General features: G+C 44.1%; 1 protein-coding gene across 1 annotated transcript in view; it reads right to left on the bottom strand.

Annotated features, from left to right (window-relative positions):
• smg1 (SMG1 nonsense mediated mRNA decay associated PI3K related kinase) overlaps nucleotides 1-18387 on the bottom strand; it is a 48300-nt gene that overhangs the window by 4325 nt on the left and 25588 nt on the right. Inside the window, exons 27-57 of the mRNA XM_070847647.1 lie at nucleotides 18207-18357; nucleotides 17767-17887; nucleotides 16834-17079; nucleotides 16474-16625; nucleotides 16100-16235; nucleotides 15708-15852; nucleotides 15161-15299; nucleotides 14174-14392; nucleotides 13903-14083; nucleotides 13289-13450; nucleotides 12840-13075; nucleotides 12448-12602; nucleotides 11722-11944; nucleotides 11294-11540; nucleotides 10389-10618; nucleotides 9983-10228; nucleotides 8808-8946; nucleotides 8547-8656; nucleotides 8173-8391; nucleotides 7703-7896; nucleotides 6947-7119; nucleotides 6275-6554; nucleotides 4856-5128; nucleotides 4377-4611; nucleotides 3969-4180; nucleotides 3696-3852; nucleotides 2931-3120; nucleotides 2359-2639; nucleotides 1716-1925; nucleotides 1240-1377; nucleotides 558-710 (exon numbers count right to left, since the gene is read on the bottom strand). Coding sequence (XP_070703748.1) covers nucleotides 558-710; nucleotides 1240-1377; nucleotides 1716-1925; nucleotides 2359-2639; nucleotides 2931-3120; nucleotides 3696-3852; nucleotides 3969-4180; nucleotides 4377-4611; nucleotides 4856-5128; nucleotides 6275-6554; nucleotides 6947-7119; nucleotides 7703-7896; nucleotides 8173-8391; nucleotides 8547-8656; nucleotides 8808-8946; nucleotides 9983-10228; nucleotides 10389-10618; nucleotides 11294-11540; nucleotides 11722-11944; nucleotides 12448-12602; nucleotides 12840-13075; nucleotides 13289-13450; nucleotides 13903-14083; nucleotides 14174-14392; nucleotides 15161-15299; nucleotides 15708-15852; nucleotides 16100-16235; nucleotides 16474-16625; nucleotides 16834-17079; nucleotides 17767-17887; nucleotides 18207-18357 — 5953 coding nt within the window. The remainder of the gene's footprint in view (nucleotides 1-557; nucleotides 711-1239; nucleotides 1378-1715; nucleotides 1926-2358; nucleotides 2640-2930; nucleotides 3121-3695; nucleotides 3853-3968; nucleotides 4181-4376; nucleotides 4612-4855; nucleotides 5129-6274; nucleotides 6555-6946; nucleotides 7120-7702; nucleotides 7897-8172; nucleotides 8392-8546; nucleotides 8657-8807; nucleotides 8947-9982; nucleotides 10229-10388; nucleotides 10619-11293; nucleotides 11541-11721; nucleotides 11945-12447; nucleotides 12603-12839; nucleotides 13076-13288; nucleotides 13451-13902; nucleotides 14084-14173; nucleotides 14393-15160; nucleotides 15300-15707; nucleotides 15853-16099; nucleotides 16236-16473; nucleotides 16626-16833; nucleotides 17080-17766; nucleotides 17888-18206; nucleotides 18358-18387) is intronic.

Genomic DNA, 18387 nt, shown 5'->3' with positions numbered 1-18387 from the left:
AACTGGTATTTTTAAACCTGGACCCTATTTTACATATTTTGGGTCTGAAATGACTGAATCGCTCCAGTAGATCGCCTTAGCTGGCAGCTACAAAGGGGCTGCGAACGAGCTACAATGGCTGCAGTGTAATACTTTGGATCAACCGCGCCAGTCAAAGTACATCAACTAAAAGACAGGCAAGTGTCTGAAAGCATTATGGAAAGGATCCCTATGGAGACAGGCCTGTAAGATCAACTGGAAACACCTGGTATGTCTCTCTCTTGATAAAATCAGGAATTTTACTGGCAGAACAGGAGAGTTGCTGGTCTACCGCTGCCTCGATAGGTCAGTTTGTGTTACTGCGTGACTTTGATGTTTAAGTGTTAGTTCAGATCCACCACAGTGTGTGTGTGTGTGTGTGTGTGCGTAGGTGTAAAACACAACAACACAAAAACTAAATGATTGTGGCAGAGCAGCCACTCCTGTGTTCTGTGAGGTAAAATGTCACTCCTTAATGGGAGTAATATAGCAGCCATTGTGGCCTGGGCCCTTAATTATGATCAAGGCAGTGGTGTTACCTGACTGGTGCGCTGGTTCTCTCTGGCAACCATGGCGCGTCTCTCCCTGATGGTCATCTCAAAGTCTTGTAGGACAGGAGCCAGTGCTGGGTTAGCTCCACCAGCCCACTTCAGACGCTGCTCGATGCTAGCCTCCAGCGACGCCAGCTTCTCCTGAGGGCACAGGCAGTCAAGCAACACTGGGTATAGATGTCTGGTCTCTGAATCATTGATTCTTTTCAGTTAAATCACAAATAATAGGCCCACAAAAAACAAAAAGATCCACTTTTGACACATTTTGGTGGCAGTGTGGTGAGGGCTTTAAACAACACCCCAAAATGGGGTCCCAACCAAAAAGGTCTCCATAGCACTAGAGGTCAAAAACTCCACAGGGAACCTTTGAGACCTCAGTACTGGATCAGTTAGCTCTTTGTGGCATCTGGACCTGCTGAGGGCAAAAGTGTGCAGACGAGCTTTAAATGGTTTAAAATGTAGAATTCTATTAATAATCATTTATTATTTATCATCATTTTTAATAACATAATGTTTACCAACAGAAGTAACTCATTTGAAACAACAACAAAATTCCCAAATAATACACAACATCAAAAATGACCAGAACCATTCAAAAACTGTAATATAGAATCAATTCTGGATGAGGATTTGGATTGCTGGATTTAACACAGGATGCTACAATACTGACCTGAATGGCGACTATAGCTCCCTCATCTTGACTCAGCTTGTATAGCTTCTTCTTCATGTTGCTGAGGATGACGGAGCGTGGAGGAATGCTGACACTTAGAGGCTGATTGTTGGGGCCCAGAATATCCTCATGCTGCCACTGGAAGTGGACACACAAAAAACATGATGTTAAACCTTAAATAGCCAGCACTATTCATTTAATTACAGATTCATGAACTTTATTACATGCCTGACCATAATATCAACCCTGCCTGCAAGTATGGCTCAAAATTATGTCCTGATGTTTTTAGTGGCAGTGTGAGCAGCTGACAGACAAATAAAAGTCAAGTGGTGCTCATATGCACAACATTTTTTGTGATTGCCATATTTTATAAGTTAAGTTTAACGTGATTTGTTTGGATGCCGTCCCAATCATGGAATAGGGTATGAAAGCATCCTATCAGAAGGATACAGACACACACACTCATTTGTCTGTACCTGAAACATGGCGATGTGCAGCTGGCTTCTCTGAAGGCTGGCCTTGGCTGCCTCCAGGTTGGCGTCCAACCTCCTCAGCAGGTCCACTTTCTTCCAGGCTGTGTCGTAGGAGGAGGCCAGCACTGTGGCTCTATTCAGCAGCAGCTGGGAGACCCGACCTGATGCCAGGCTCTGCTCCACTGTCTTCTTGCAAAGTTCATCCAGGGACACCTTCAGAGCCCACAGACACACACAGACAGGTTGCATTTGTCCTGCCCTTTGTTAGGTAAATACATTTTCAAAGTTTTCAAAGTTCAGTTTCAAATTGCTAAAGTAATCGCAAGTTAAGTCAGTTTGCTTTAGTGTCTAAAAAAAAAGGGCTGCATCAATGTTTCTTTAAAAAAGTGCAGCAAATCTTCACATTTCAGGAAACCTAATAACAGCTGTGTAAAACAACTGAGGATTGAATTCAGAAATCAGTAAGCTGTTAAGACCAGATCTTTTACACAAAGTATTATTTTCACTGCTGGGAACTTATCCGTTTGGCTGATAGCCATCTGTGATATTCATTTAATCAATCAATTAAAAAAATGCATTGCACCTATCTCAACAATTCTATGAAATGATTTGCAGTGTGAATCACACACAGTCACACACACATTACCTTGCTCTCTGCACCAAAGTCTTTTGCTTCCACCTGAGCGACAATGTCAAGGCCGAGGGCAGACAGGGTGCTGCAGAGGGCCAGGCCGAGGGCTTGGCTCGGCAGGCCCATGAGCATCTGCCGAACAAACTCCGCTGTGAAGGCCTTGATGGGGCGGGTCATCTGTTCCTCACTGACAACTGTCACACTTGACCCTGTTGCACTGGGACGCCGATACAGTGGTTTCCCCAAAACAACTGGGCCATTTGTAGGTAACAGGTCTTCAGCTGGGGGACAGGTACCTGAACACACATTAGATAGCAGACTGAGAAACTGACCACATAAGTCCAGTTTGGTTTGGTCTAAAAAGAACAGAACTATAGCATTTTACAGAAAGGACATGAGGATAAAAATATTAACACATTTTTTTAGGCATGTTTTCCAAAGTGCTTGTATAAAGTTCAGTTAAAAGGCCTTATTAAACACGTGACTGGTGATCATCCAATCACTGTGGGTGGGTGGTTGTAGTTGGTCTGAAACAACTTATGGGTTCATCTCAGCTTAGTGACTATGTGGCAGTGAAGAGCTCTTACCAGACAAAGTCTGAGCGAAGGAAGCACACAGCCTGAAGAAATCTCTGATGGTTTGCAGTCTCTTGAGGAAGAATACCTCCTCCATCAGCTGCCGTTGATTCAGGCTGTCAAAGAAGTGGAGCTGTGTGGCCCGAGCCTCCCTCAGAACATCCACCTTCCTCCAGGCAGATGGCACCTCCAGAGAACTCAGCTGAGAATAGCGAGAGCAGAGGAAAGCTGGATAAGAGATTTGACTTTTTTGTATTGGAAACCATAAATAACTTTTTATTCAATCAGGAAAAGATGCTGACCAGTGGCTAAAGGAATGGATTAATGTACAATCATTCAATGTTTACCTCTGGCCTGTTTAAGAAAGCAGCCACTCTGCATCAGCAGTATTGTTTGCCACTGGCCACTCCCACTGGCCCACAATCTGGTCTGTGAAAATCTCATCTCACAGACTGATTTTTGAGTTTATCATCGAATATAAATGGATGAAATAGGCCGCTGAATGTGACAGTCATTAACTTTAAGTTACCAACTGTTACAGGCAATTCAAAGCATACTGAGGGTCTAATGGAGCCTGCAAGCTGACTGGCCTCACGCAGATCTCTTGTGGTTAGAGGATAGAGGATAAGGGCCTACATAAAACTCTAGATTGGATGCAAGAGGAAAATCTCAAAATAAAAAGGGAACTGAAATCCAAAAAATATCAAATAACAAACCAGACACACTGTATGTTAATTACCGGCTATTATTACATCTGAAAGAAGACTCAGGTGCTACCTTCTCTGTAAGCTGCCCAAAGGCAGTCTCTAGCTGGGTGAACATGCCATCAAAGGCCACCAACAGCATTTGACCCGCAGACATCTTCGGTGTATCCTGGCCCGGTCCATCCATGCTACGAGGCTGGATCAGCTCAGAGTACTGAGCACGGAGCATCCTGAGCACACAAAGCCAGCTTTTTCAAACAGCAGACGTGCTTTGAATTTGAAGCATTTGCAGGTTTGCATCAGTTAGCCCAATTCTATATAATTCAATGCACAACAAAGTTCTTACCTGGTAATGTGGAGGCACTGGTTGTGCCCATCATGGTCGAGGCCTGTGGTGGCCTGCAGACTATCGGCCAAGCCCTGCAGGCCGAGACCATCAGAGCTCTGCTCTACCAGCTGCTCCAGTTCTGCCAACATGGACTCCAGGGTGGGTTCTCCTTTCACCATACAGCGCAGAGCCTCTGGAAAGATGATCTGACGGAAGTTGGTGTTCAGTTCCTGCAGAGAAGGATCAGTGTCAGAAATTCCTAGAATGATTTTCCAGTGGAACAGGCTGCTTTAACAGCCATATCAACAAACCCATAAAAACAAAAAAGACATAAAATTTTTTACAAACATTCTCTTTTCCATCCAAAGACTAGGCTGCTTTTAGCTGTAACTAGTTAATTTCACAGTGTTTCGGGGGTGTTTCTACCTGCAAGCAGGTGTACACAGCGTTGGCCAGATACACAGCCTGGGTGGTAGCCGAGGGTGCAGGCAGCTCCAGGTCATGGGGTAGAAGTGGGCAGCGTTGTAGCAGTGTTGTCAAGGCACTGACATTTCCAATCATACTGCAGAGCTCCTCCAGGAACCATGCCCCATCCCGGGATGTCAGGTCTACTAACTGCTCTCCAGCACTGGCTGCTGCCCCCTCCATCACCAGATTTCGTCTAGAGAAAAAAACAACACAGTGACCCTCTGTTCACCTGCAGCTTCTATCTTTTTCCTTCATTGTCTCAGTTTCACTTACCAGAAGTTCCACATTTCTACAAAAATAAGTTTGACAGCTGTTGAATAAAACAGCCTATTTTAGCAATGTAGGCACTTATGGATATCATATCAACAACTCTATTTTTCATTAGTCTGAGTGGACAAATAGCACAGTGAACATGGAATGAAAGATATAGTTTTAACCTGCAAAGTGTGCAGAGGGCAGAGGTGATGATTCCAGCCAAGCTGAGGGAGCCCGCCTCTCCATTTTCCCTAAGAAAGACTGTAATGCAGTGCTCAATCTCCTGCAGCTGCTCCTCGCAAGCCGCTGCCGTTGTGCCCTCAGCCTTCAGTCGCTCTGCTTGGTGCAGCATGCGCTCATTGGTGTCAGCCACTTGGCGCTGCAAAGTCAACTCCACACTAGACAGGAACTGGCAGGAGGCCGCAGGAGGCTGGGGAGCAAACAGCACCTCATATCTGTAAGAGAAGGGGGAAACAACACTCAGCTGAGGGCCACAAGTTACTGGTAACAACATGACAGTTTTACTGACAAAAATGTTAATGCGAGTACATTCATAGTGCAATATGTGGATTATCATGAGGAAAAACCTTTTTTGTAATTAAGGTGAAGTGAACTTTCAACAACTCCAACATGGAGGAGCACCTGTTGCTTAAGTAACAACTACAGGCTTTTTGCTGTATGTGGATATGGGGATGGCTAATGCTTTGTCTATGCTTGTGCAAGAAACCGTGGCCTCCAAAGATGGTGTGTGAATGCACACAGAGGTATTTATGTTCACCATGCTGGTTATTGCAATTTGCAATTACTTATTATTATTGCAATGGTTTATTGACTGACAAGTGTAACTTTTGCCGTACATTCACTGCTATACATTTCCCTCCACTAAAACCCATCCCCCTCACTCCAAGCTGCTCGCTCTACCAACCATTCACAACGTACAAACACTCCGCACTGTCCTACTTACATAAAGGCGCACTGGTGCTCTTAAAATAGTTGGATCTTTAGATTTTCTCCTGAAATCTGCTATTAAGTGCCAAAGAGGGACTCCTATGACCAAATATTCTGCCAGTCTTGTTGGTCAACCTTTTTCTTGTCATGTGATAAGTGAATTTGACTTACACCTCTATGCTGTAACTTGTGACTCTGTATAATTGTAGCATCCATTGTCTGATTAAGTATTGATGCATGCTTAAGTGTTTTCTTATTTGATGAATGTGGGTGGTTCGGCGTGACACGCTCATGGAATGAAAGACAGATTCCCTCCACTTCCCTGTAGTAACAATATCAGTCAATCTTTATTTATATAGTACCAATTCATAACAGCGATATCTCAAGACGCTTTCCATAAAGAGCAGGTCTAGACCAAACTCTTTAAGAGAGAGACCCAACGATTCAGGAATTCAAAATTAAGGATTCAAGAATCTCCACATGAGCAGCATCAGATATTATAATATTTTTCTTAAAAAATGTTGCGACTACTGTGTAACCCTAGACTCATTCAGAGATTTCAGGGCTCACCCCTGGATCTCCTAAGTCACTCATACAATAATTTGAGAATTGATAGTTTATATGATAAAGGAAAGCCTGCTGCAGCTCCTTACTGTCTGTAGATTCGCTGGCAGTGCTCTACTGTCATGTCCCTCAGCAGTTCCTCCAACCAGGCTTTCCACTGGTGGGCGCGATGGAGCAGCAGGGTAGCCCGTGGGTACAGCAAAGCCACTGTAGCATAGCTGTGCAGCTGCTCCAGGCAGCCGCGAAGGGCCCCACGGCGCTGCTGCAGCAAGGCGCTGACTTCTGCCTCCAGGCTTTCACACTGGCTGATCAGGTGGGCCTGGCCTGCATTCTGCAGAAAGGCTGTAGCTGGCACATAGCTAGGAGGACCTGGAAGAGTTAGACAACCAAAAAAGATGTAACACAGCTCAAGGAAACTACATAAAATGCCCCAAATGGCATCTTAACAATACATTAACCACACTAGTTCATGCACATTAAATCATGCCTGAAAAACTTGCAACCTTTACATAACATTCTTCACTGCATGCTGGTCAGTTGACCTTGCAGGAAAGCAGGACCTCTTTACGATGATCAGTAAGAGGGATGTGCTGTTAAATATTCTTGACCCTCTTCCATTATCAATATCATCACAATGTCCTTTTCCACATTGAGTTTATATTTAACCCACAATAAACAAACAGCTAATGGTAAGTGGCTAATAAAACACTTCATAATGCTATGAAAATTATCTTGCTTGCATCATTTCCTGTGGAACTAACCAAGATCTATGGGGCTGCTGATGTCCTGCAGCAGGCTGGCCAGCTGGGTGGCCTCCAGGTTGGAGAATGCTGCCTGGTACTGGGAGATCCACTGGTCCAAGTCGGCCAGCTTGGTCTGGATGGCCTCCTGCACTGTCCGCTGGCGTGACTGCAGCTGGGTGTGTTCAGAGTACCTGTGGAGAGGGAGGCAGGATGAATGAGCTTTCAGAATGTGGTGTTACTTACAGTATTTATGAGCCATCTGCCGGCTCCTCTCAGCATATAAAGAGAAAAATGTAGAACTCAAAAGGTTGCTGTGCCTAACCCTCAAACAATTGGATGGAGAGATGCATCTAAATCGAATTAACACTTTTACAAATACCATAATGGGATGTGAACGATACATCTGTTCCAAGACTGCACGAAATATAATATCCTCTGAAAATGAAAATGTCACAATATACAAAAAAATGAACAAAAACTTAACACAAAGATTGTGTCCCATGGTCACATTGTTGATCACTGCTGAAGTGATGACGACTCTTTAAATGCATTTTAACTGTAGCAGTGGCAGTGCTGTGAGATTCTCATAAACGTCTTGGGTATTTTAAAAGTTAACTGACCATTTTGTGGTGAGTCTAATTCATGATAATCTTTTAATTTAATAATCTTATTAACACAGACATATTTCATGTAGAATTACTTCTCAGTAGCAAACATTCATTTTAATATGGCTTTGGAGAAAAAAAAGAAAGAAAGCATTTTGCTGTTTCAGACCTTTGCTCCAGGGTGAGGATGAGATGGTCTGGATGGTTCTCTGCCCCCTCCAGGAAGGCCATCTCCTCTTGAAGTTTGGCCTGTAGTTTCTCCCCCTGGCAGAGCAGGTCCTGTAGGACAAGGTACTCCTCCACGGCCTCTTCCACTTGTGGCAGCACTGCGAGCATCTCATCACGATTCTTAAACCAGTTCACCTGCACGAAGTCCACACAGTACACCAGTCACATTCAAAACCCTCAGACGCTTTGCTCCTGAACCATTTGAGTGCTGTACTGATGAATCTTGGGTTCCCAGGGTCTAATCATAACTTTGCCCTAGTCTGGACCCAGCAGTCTGCACTTCGCTGCCTTATTGCCTCAACTCTTACACAAAAACTTTGTCACCTGCTGAAAATGTATACATATTAATCTATATTTAACTGCAATCTGAGATGGGCCCTTCAAGCCAATGAACCTCTAATATGACCTCACCTTAATCTCGGCCACCCTAGAGGAGAAGAGAGAGCGTGTGATGTCTCTCTCCATCTCCCTCTTGCTCTGCTTGCTGTCAGCCTGTTGGCCTCCTCCTCCATACACTGCACCAGCGAAGCCCACCTCCCCTCCAGCGGTCCAGTCGACTAGGGGATCATAGACAAAGGCTTCCAGCAGGGTCAGTAGGGTCTCTCTGCCCCGGCGCATCATCTGAACCACCTGAAATGACACATCTGACTTTCAGCACTTATTCAGCAGAGCAGCACCATCAGCAAGCACTATTTGCCTTCAGGTCAACAGGGATGCATATATACACACACACAAAATTTTGTGTGAAGGTGATGGAATCCAGTAGAAGGTAACACGATAGTCACCTGTTCACAGGACAGCCTAAAGATGCCCTCCACCCCAGTGACTCCCAGAGCAGTCTCAATGTTGTGGGTCATCCTGAATGGGACCTTCTCTGGCACCCGCAGGCTCTTCCCTAGAGAGAGAGAGAGAGACACACACACACAGAAAGACACAGACACACCAAGAAAAGCAGCTAATAAGACAATGTAGAAACTACAAGTTTGATATGAAGGGGTTCTTAACAGCATTCAGACACACAGTCAAGTAAACCAGTGGAAACTCACCTTTTTCAAAGCATACATTATAGTCAATGTGCACCACCTCTCCAGTGGTCATGTCAATCAATACATTGTCGAGATGACGGTCACCAAGGCCGATGATGTATCCCACCATCGACATGACAGCAGTGGATCTGGCGTAGGACTGCAGGAGCATAAAGAAAAGGAACATCAACTAAAGAGAATGTTGAACAATGATGACGTTTCTAAACATCCCATAAAGGTAGGGTCTGCAACTTATTTTAGAAGCAGCTTTTCTTATACTGGTTGAAATTCTCAGCCTGACTGCAATAAATAAGTAAATATACTACTGTGACCAAAAAACAAATGAAAAAAAAATTCTGTTTGTGGCTCTTACAGGACTGTAATCATGTCATCTGGACCACATGAAATGACTGGACTATTAACCTGCCCATCTGCGAACATAGTTGCTAAAGGGGGGAACAAGCACTGGCCCCAGGTTCTGAAGGGCCAGACACATGACGATCAGGTGGGACGTTTATGGCAAGGAAGCACAAGCACGCTTACATGCACTACATTACACACCCTATACTGGGAGCTCCAAGGACAAGGCTGGTGGAAGGCCGTCATTGTAACGGGAGGATGAGATAGCTGCAGGGGAGGGACGCTCTCAGAATGACTATTGTAAGAAGCACTCACATGACAGTGAAAGGTCACCAGGGAGGATACTTTTTTTACAGGTGCGGCTACTGGATGGAAGGCCATGATGCCAAGAGGCTGGGACCAGCCTGTGCACCAACGAAGGGAGGGCCAAGTCTAAACCGCGGTTACTCTCCAACTAGCCGACCAATCAAAAATAATTGTATTCTTGCTGGAATGTATAAACTGTTACTATATACGTGTTTCGGGGCTCACTCTGGGACCTGTTGGCTACAGACTAACAGTTTGCTGACTGTGGTTTTCAGAGCTCAGACTGTGTCCTTGGCCAAGCTCACTACTTATTCACACAGAAAATAAAACACCTTAAATGAGAGAAGTTGCCTGTCCTTCATCGAAAAAAACGAACACGCGACACATATGACCACAGTCTTCAACAAGGCTCAAGCTAGCCAGCTAGTCGCACAAGAATGGCAGAGAAAGTGTGCTCAAAATTTACATTATGACATTAAGGAAAATTTCAAATCACATCACACATCATTTAAAAAAAAAAACATGGTTACCTGAGTGACCCTCCACCACTCGCTAGGTGTGGTGCAGGAACACCACAGCTCCTTGGCCAGCAGGTTGGAAGGCGTAGCCTCCATTAACTCTTTCAACACCTCCTTCATGACGCTGAGAGGCCAGTCTCTTCGTGTCACATCTAGACTGAGCCCCACCGCCTTCAGAGCCGGTCCGATGCGGCTGTAGTAGAGCTCACTGGGGCGGGGTACTGGAGGCACTGGCTGTTGCTGGAATGAATCTTGGGCCTGGTCAGGAAAACCAAGAAGCATATGCCAACTTAGCTCAGATGAAAAACATTTGAATTGTAATGGCTGAGAACATGGAGCTGCAAAAGGAGAGCTGGTTAGAAAATGGCCTGGTCCAGTCAATGTTTACTCACTACCATAGTACAGAAGAGAATGTTACCTTCTGAGCCTGCAGCACGGCCTCCCTTTGCTGCCAGCGCTTATAAAGGCCAAAGAGTGGCGTGGCTCCGTCCACCCACTGGATGAGCCCCGATCGGGTTCCGAGGGGGGTTACAGAGTAGTGGCGGGCATGGAAGCGTGGCTGCTCTTGCTGGTTGATCTTGGTGAACATGGTGTTGACAATCGACAAAAACTGCATGATGCGCTCATCCAAATGCAAATCCTCCAGACCTGAGTGACAAGATTTTGATCACTTAATTATCAATCTTCAACCATTACATCAAGTACGGTGTCAAATAATTATCAAGTAATTTAGCCTTCAAATTGGAGGTCCACAAATGTCAATGACCTGTTTTTACTAAAAATAACTTTCTACACTCTGAGAAATAGTCCCTACAAAAATTGTGAGGTATGTGGATAATCCCAAGTAACAACTTCTCTGGAATGAGATCTTGTTAACCACAAACATAAGTCACAGAGTATTAGACGAGAAACATATTACAACGCAAATCTTCTTTTCATACTTTAGACCATCATTCTCATTCATTTAATCATTTGTTAGCCATAGAAATTAGCAACCATATTATCTGATTAAAATTGACAATCGTGGCAAGTATAACTATAGTACATGCCAGTGATGTTTCAAATAAATGCATGAAATGGGGAAAGTTTATCTCAGGAAAAACTCGGAATATGAGTGAGCGAGGAGGAGTATCAAAAGTACTCTATTTTTATCCTATCACTTTAGGTCTACTAGTATGGGTACTGGATTTATGCCTCTCTGTTAAAAGACTGAATGCTATTCTTGAAACAGCTCAGATTCAGGTATTCTTGCCTATTCTTCACACACTATTCTTTCCATCTTTATTTATTATTTTCGCACACATTGCTGAGCTTGTCTCCTACCTTTAAAAAGGTACGGGTAGTTGCGTCCATCTGAGCCCAGGAAGAAGAGCTTCTTTGGCTTGGTCTTGGTGGGCAGGATGGTGATGGTGTTGCCTACACTCTGTATGGTGACAGCGTCTGATGCAGACACCTCGCCTGGCAGGGCCATCTCTGTTGTGGTCATAGACACCAGGCGCGGACTGATCTCATCCAGATGAAGCAGATAACTGGCTCTCTTCTGAGCACGCTGCTGGAGGCTCATCATTATCTGACCAACACACACACACAACACAATTTTTTTTTCTCTTATGTACACTGCATAATGATTGGCATTAATAATATTTAGAAAGTATACACATACACAACCAATAATACGCCTACATCCATGCAAAAAGATCTGTCTGTCCATAGTGATTGAAAGGCATATACAAACGCATACAAACACACACCTGCTTGAAGGGGAGCCAGCTACTGGCAGGGTTCGCAGGATTGGCGGGGTTCTTCAGTCGCTCCAGGGCAGAGATGATGGCATCGCCGTAGGTCTGCTGGAACCAGGTCTCATGTGGTGTCTCTGCTGGAGCTGCTGTGATGCTGCAGACGTGATCCAGAGCGAAAACCACAGGACGCATCAGAGCAGAGTGCTTCTCCCGCATAATGGCAATCTTTTCATCCCTGCAGCACAACAAAGAGTCAAATTAGACATGCAAGCAAGCATAACAGGGTCCAAGTACCCCAACACAATCCGGTCCCAGAGGCTCACTGACCCAAGGAAATCGAAAGCCAAGATCACCACCAAATATAGCTTCAATAGGGGTGAAAAGTAATTGAGAGCGAGCAAAAATGAGCAGACATTCTACAGTCAGATGGGTAATGGATAATAAAACATACAATAAAAAAATAGGCTGACAATAATATTGCATTTTTTGTTACAAATTACTCTACTGTGCAGGAAATAAACAGAAAAAAAGTATTGAATAATACGATCATATCTTAAACAAATAGAAATGAAATAAACCAGGGGGGAAATGGGTGTCATCTATACCAGGAAATGCTGCTCCATATAAACAACACTTGCATATAAAGTAAAGTTAGTGACTTGTGAACCACAACTGCTGTTAAAGAAGAATCAACCTGAAACATGCTCAGCTTCTAGGGTTGAAGTAGGTGGGTCTCACCTGCGCAGTGTGTTGTTGTTCTGCACCCTCTTAACCTCATCCTCCAGCTGTTGGATCCTACGCAGGACATGCATGTGCTGCTGTTGTAGCACCCCCAGCCACAGTTCATCCCACAGTAAGGTCACTCTGCGCAGCTCACCGACCAGTTGTTGGACCTGGTCACACCACATGACTGATTAAGCAGGTTCCAACGGCAACAGCATAAATCACATTTAAAAGGCCCTACCATCCACCATGACAGATGCTTTCTTATTAAATATCTTCTCAAAAGCTGTGTACACACAGCCAGGACTACTTATACCTTTATGTAACTAGCTAGTAAAGACACATTCTTAGGTTGTCTTTGATTCCTTTGGAGAAAACTGTGGTTGATTTTTATTTTAGCCTTTTACCTGAAGCACCATGGTAGGGTTTGCAAGGGACAGTTTCTCCACGATCTTGCTGTAACAGTCCTGCATCATGGCTTGGTCTTGACTGGTGCAGAAGGTTGTCAGCTCCTCAGGAGCTCCTCCTTGCCCAACACTCTCCTGCTGCTCCTCCTCCTCCTCTGCCCCCTCCTCCTCCCCATCCAGGCCCTCTCCTTGCATACTGCCCAAGAAGGTGGGCAGGGCTGATGGCAATTTACTCCCTGTCAACACATTTTATCATCAGATCTACAATATTCACATTTTTACTGACATGTCCTGCACATTTTTATTGTCATTAAGCCTAAAACTTTTTTTTTTTCAGTGTCTAGTTGCAGTGAAGATAAGGAAACACCTCTAACCAAATGAGTAATATACATCAAAGACTTTCAGGAAAAAAAGGCTGCCATATCCTGATCAACAGAATTTAAGAATACCTGCATTCTGAGCCTCCCCCCCCAGGGACAGTGAGCCCACAATGGCAGGGTAGAGGATCAGATGTGGGGAGTCCTGGGCTACTCGACATAGCAGGCTGCATATGCTCTGTCGGATGTATGCCTCTGGATGGTTGAGACGAGAGAAGAGCTGGGGGATTATACCTGAGGAGAACACACATCATCAGGATATGAAAGGCAGCGGCAAGGGTCGGGTTATGCTAGAAAAGAACCAGTTCGTATGTTTGGGGGTTTCAAATCTGACCATCCAAGACTCACTTCTAATGAACTTGGTAGACATGAGTGTGTAAAGTTAACAAAAGGCAAATTTTACTAGTAAAATAATAATGTTTTGTACCTCTAACATGAATGCATCTGCTATTTGTGTATTGTCATATACTTGTTCTAGCCAATTAAATCAAAATGAAACCTCTTTCTGGGTCTGACCAGCTCATGCCTCCTACTCTTAAAACTCTTAATCTAAACATATTCCTGTGCACACAGGACACTTTAAGGTCACACAGGACCAGAACAAAATCTTTGAGATATATCATAATCAAACTTTTTGCTTGCATGTAAAGAATTTGTGTGGATGCTTATTTTGCAGTGTTACATACCCCTCCAGGGTGCTGTGGGAGTGGAGGCTAAGCCCAGCTCAAGCCCTTCCCTTAGTTCTCCAGCATGCTTCACCAGCAGACGGAGTAATCGCAGAGTTGCCATGACGATCACGTCGTCATTGCTCTGTTTGCTGCTGTGACAGGACAGCAGGAGTTTAGGGTCATCCTCATCTATAGGGACCTAAAACACAAAAGACACTCAGGATAAGGGACTGACTCCCAATCAGGGTCTTCAACATTAACACACTGGTTCACAGTCATTTGGTCTCACCTGTCCAGCATTGAGCTTGAGGAAGGTAAAATAGGCCTGGCAAGAGACCCGGTAGAGGCCGAAGATGCGGTCCACAACCCTTCTCCAAACACGGATCAGGCCATCTGTGACAGGCTGGCCCACCTCCCCCAGCCAGGGGCAGGAGCTAGTGAGCTGCCGCCAGATCACGTCTACCATGTCATCCTCATCGTCTTCCTGCTGTAGAGCCATGTCCTCATCCTGACACCAAACAGAAATGTAGGATCAGAACAATCTGCACTGCTAAGCACTGAGCTGTTATTGAAAAAGCTGGGTCCGATGAAACAAGAGGTGCTATTAGACCAGTCCCACGCCACCCTCACATGCCCCATTCAGTGCCAATAGATCAAAATATTTGCTCCCTCCATCACAGCAAGAAGCTGATTTTTAAATCTGGAGCACAAAACTCATTAAGGGTTATTATTAAGGTGTTTAATTTATGAGTTCATAGAAACCAAGTACTTGATTTTGCTCCTTGTAGTTTCTGAGATATAGTTGGTCTTTGGGAACTGGACAACTACTGTTTTTTTTTTAAAAAAACAAACATTAGAAAATATACTAGAATAAGCAATAAACATGTATGTGTCTATTATTTTCAGTACACACATGTGAACAGCTCATATCTGTCTATTCCATATGAATAAAAGTATCACAGATAGTAGTACAGCATATATCTATTATCAGTCATACACCAGGTGAAAAAATCTGCAAAAGAGTTTTAACAATTGTGAAAGTTTCTTTAGATTTGCTTAGGCAAGCCCAGACAAGACTCTCAAAAGGTGTTTGAGATCCCTCTCAACCAATCTCCAATAGAGTAGTTGTTGAAAAAGTTAATCTTTCAAAATACAAATTTTCCTTTGCATCTGTGATTTCTGGATGACCGATTCTTCTCAAGTGGTTAAGAGACCTAATGCAGTTTTTGCAGTTATAAAATATATCTGTTTCTCAAAGACAAAGGGAAGACTCTACCTGTATGCCAGTGGGTCGACACATGGCCTGTCCGAGAATGCTGAAGATGGTGTCCTTGTCTTCTTCACTGGTGGTTGCTGGCAGCAGTTCCTCTATCTCCTTCTTCTCCCCAGGAAGAAGAGGCAATCCCTCCCCTTGGCTGGAGGGAAAAAAAGAAATCAGAATAAATATTTCTTTAGTGTGTGGCTTATAGGGCTGATGGGAATCCAAGGTCATATAATCAGTGGTGGAATGTAACCAAGTACATTGACTCCAAGTTAAAATTTGAGGCATTTATACTTTTACTTCAGTATTTTAGACTGCACTACAATTCAGATGGAACTATTGTACTTTATACTCCACTACATTTACCTTAGTTACTGGTTACAATTTCAGACATTCATATGTACACGTTTATCATGTTTTGTACACAAATTATGCTACTCAACAGTAATGACAAGCAACAAGTGAATGTTACAAATTTTACAGTGGTGGAGTTAATTGTATTAGATCACACAGGCGAAGCTCTGAGCGGTAACTATACATCTATTTCACTGGGTCCACTAACCTGGCATTATCCACCACCTTCCTGCCCCAGCGGTAAGCCCAGCTGGCAAGGGCAGCCCATGACTTGGCCATTTCTGGAGCCAGGCTGGTGGAGAGCTGGTAGAGTTGGCCCAACACGAAATCTGGTTCCCCAACACCCACACTCACTGCCCAGGAAAGACACCCAAGATTAAAATGTAGCTAGAATCAAACAGACCACTGTACCAGCCATCTATAATGATTTAATGTATGTTTAATGTTACATGTATTAGAAAAGGTGCAAGACACTGGTTGTTTAGATGTTTATACATATAGACATATCTGGATGTTTACATCTGTTTAGAGGTATGAAGACGCTTGTGGTTACTTTAATGTGTCTCAATAATCTGGGTGAGTTTGTGGTGTTAGCGCTACCTGTGGTCTCAGCGATGATGTGGGGAATGCCTTGGTCCTCAAGGGGAAGCTCCAGCAGAGCAGAGATATTCCGGCTCAAAGGTGATATGCTGCCCACAGCATTGGATGAGTTTATTGCTCCCGACTTCTTTACCACCTATGCCAGAACATAACCAGTCCTTATAAAGTCTCTGTTACTTTATGTCAACTGCCACAGCATTTGATAGCTAAGAAGCACTGTGCAAACATGCCAATAACTATTTCATTATTTTACATTTTACACATACAAATGCGAAATTATATACCTCTGAAACATGCACATACCAGGCTTATATTTCAAACCACGTAAATTCAGAATAAACCACAATTAGGGTGAAACTGTATAGTGAGCATGCCTGTTTCAGCTGAGGTGTCATGTCCTTCCAGTCAGCCAACAGCCACTTGCAGAGTGTCAGCAGTGAGCGGCAGGCAGCACCTTCATTCTTCCCCACATGGCAGTAGGACAGAGCGGCCCTGCTCAGCATCTCCATGGCTGTCAAGGACTGGCCTGTGGACAGAGACGCTGCTCAGAGGAAACTGAAGACTGTGTCCTGGGGACACTGAACAATAAATGTGTCAGCTGGTTTCGGCCTTTATGTCTTCATCAGCTGGCAATTAGTGACCCATGTGTCTCTTCAAACATTCAAAATGCTCTGCATCATTGTGGTCTGTGTGTGTTGGGTCACACAGAATCATTTTCTCTCTCGGTTTCTCACCTGCAGTTCTCAGGACTTTGGCCTTTTCTATCTGCAGCTCCGGTCCCCATTTCTCCCCCAGGGTGCCCTCCAGAGTAAGACGCCTGAAGGCCTGGCTCAGCTCGTCCTGATGCTCCTCTTCTTGTGTACCATCACTGCATTGGCTGAGCAGGCGGGATGCCAGTGCAATGTTGCCTTTTTTCCGGGCAAATTTGACAGCGGTCAGACAAAGCTCCATTAGGTGGCCATCTATGGAGGAAGAGTACCCTGGAGAAGAAAGGCCTTGATGAAGACTCAAGAGCCTCATGCAGACAAATATAAGACCTGTGTAGGTCCACTTCAAATATCAGACTGATTAAACTGTTTACTGATCATTTTCAGCCATATCAGAGCTGGGCGATCTCCAGTCAACTACTATGTTGTGTTGACTGTGAAACACACATTACTCACCCACCCAAACATGTAAACAATTTCTGGAACAAATAAAAGTGACAGTCAGAATCTATACTCTTAAATTATAGTGCAACTCTGTAATTTCTAAACCCTCAACCCTTTTTTTTTTCAAATATTTTGAGTTCAAAATGACTGGCAGGTACAAAAACTATATATACTAGAAATTGTAGATCGCCTCAGCTGGCAGCTGCAAAACGGGCTGCAACGTTATCCTTAGGGGAATTGTGCCATTCAAAGAATGTCCACTAGAATTGCTTGATTTTTCCAGTGACAGGCTCAGATTGTTATTCCAAGTGTATGACAACATTATGGAAAGGATCTCTACAGAGATGTTCTCTGCTGTTGAATTCCATTGTCGACTGGAATTTGTAATGTTTCAATGAAGCATCAACCCACTCATTCATCACAGCACTAAAACTTTAGTACATTACAACAGCAACTAGATACTGTAAAAAATGTGTCAATACTGCTAATGCAACTATTCTAGTCATTGATAATTACCTTTGACTTTGTGGAGGAGTTGTCTCTGGAACATGGTGTATCTAAGAGCCTGAAGGAAAGGCTGAACATCCTGTTGCTTACAAGAGCTCAGAGCTTCACTGGACAGAGGAATCACACCGTCCTGCAAAGAATACAAACACCACACAGGGTGGAATTAATTCCCATGCTTGTTTTCTTTGGTCAACAATGAAATTTTGTTTTGCATCTAAGGCAAGCGTTTTAGATGTAACACACTACATTACTTTGCCAGCAGCGTCATAACAGTGTTATTATCTTGGTCTTTAACAAAGAATGAGGGATGTTTGGTATTTTACTTTACTTTGACATTCTCTGGTGTCCAAACCGATAATCACTGAGAAAACAATACTTAGCGACACCAATGTAAATGCATTCCATTTATACTACATATACAGTCAAATACAAAGTGAAGGTGTACATACTTCTTGTCCAGCAAGTGTGTTCTCCAGGGTGGCAGCGCAGTGGAGTTGCAGGGTGGGCAGGGTGGGCAGGGCATCAGACAGAGTGAGGGTGGACAGGCGCAGAGGTCCCAAGCAGATCCGTCCAGTCTGTTTCAGGCAGCGCACCAAAGTACTGCAACATCACAGCATATGAATTAGTCAG

This window comes from Pempheris klunzingeri, chromosome 17 (genome assembly GCF_042242105.1).
Source record: "Pempheris klunzingeri isolate RE-2024b chromosome 17, fPemKlu1.hap1, whole genome shotgun sequence".
NCBI classification, from domain to species: Eukaryota; Metazoa; Chordata; class Actinopteri; order Acropomatiformes; family Pempheridae; genus Pempheris; species Pempheris klunzingeri.
Note: the sequence above shows the minus strand (reverse complement) of the source record. Positions and strands in the feature narration are given on the sequence as shown.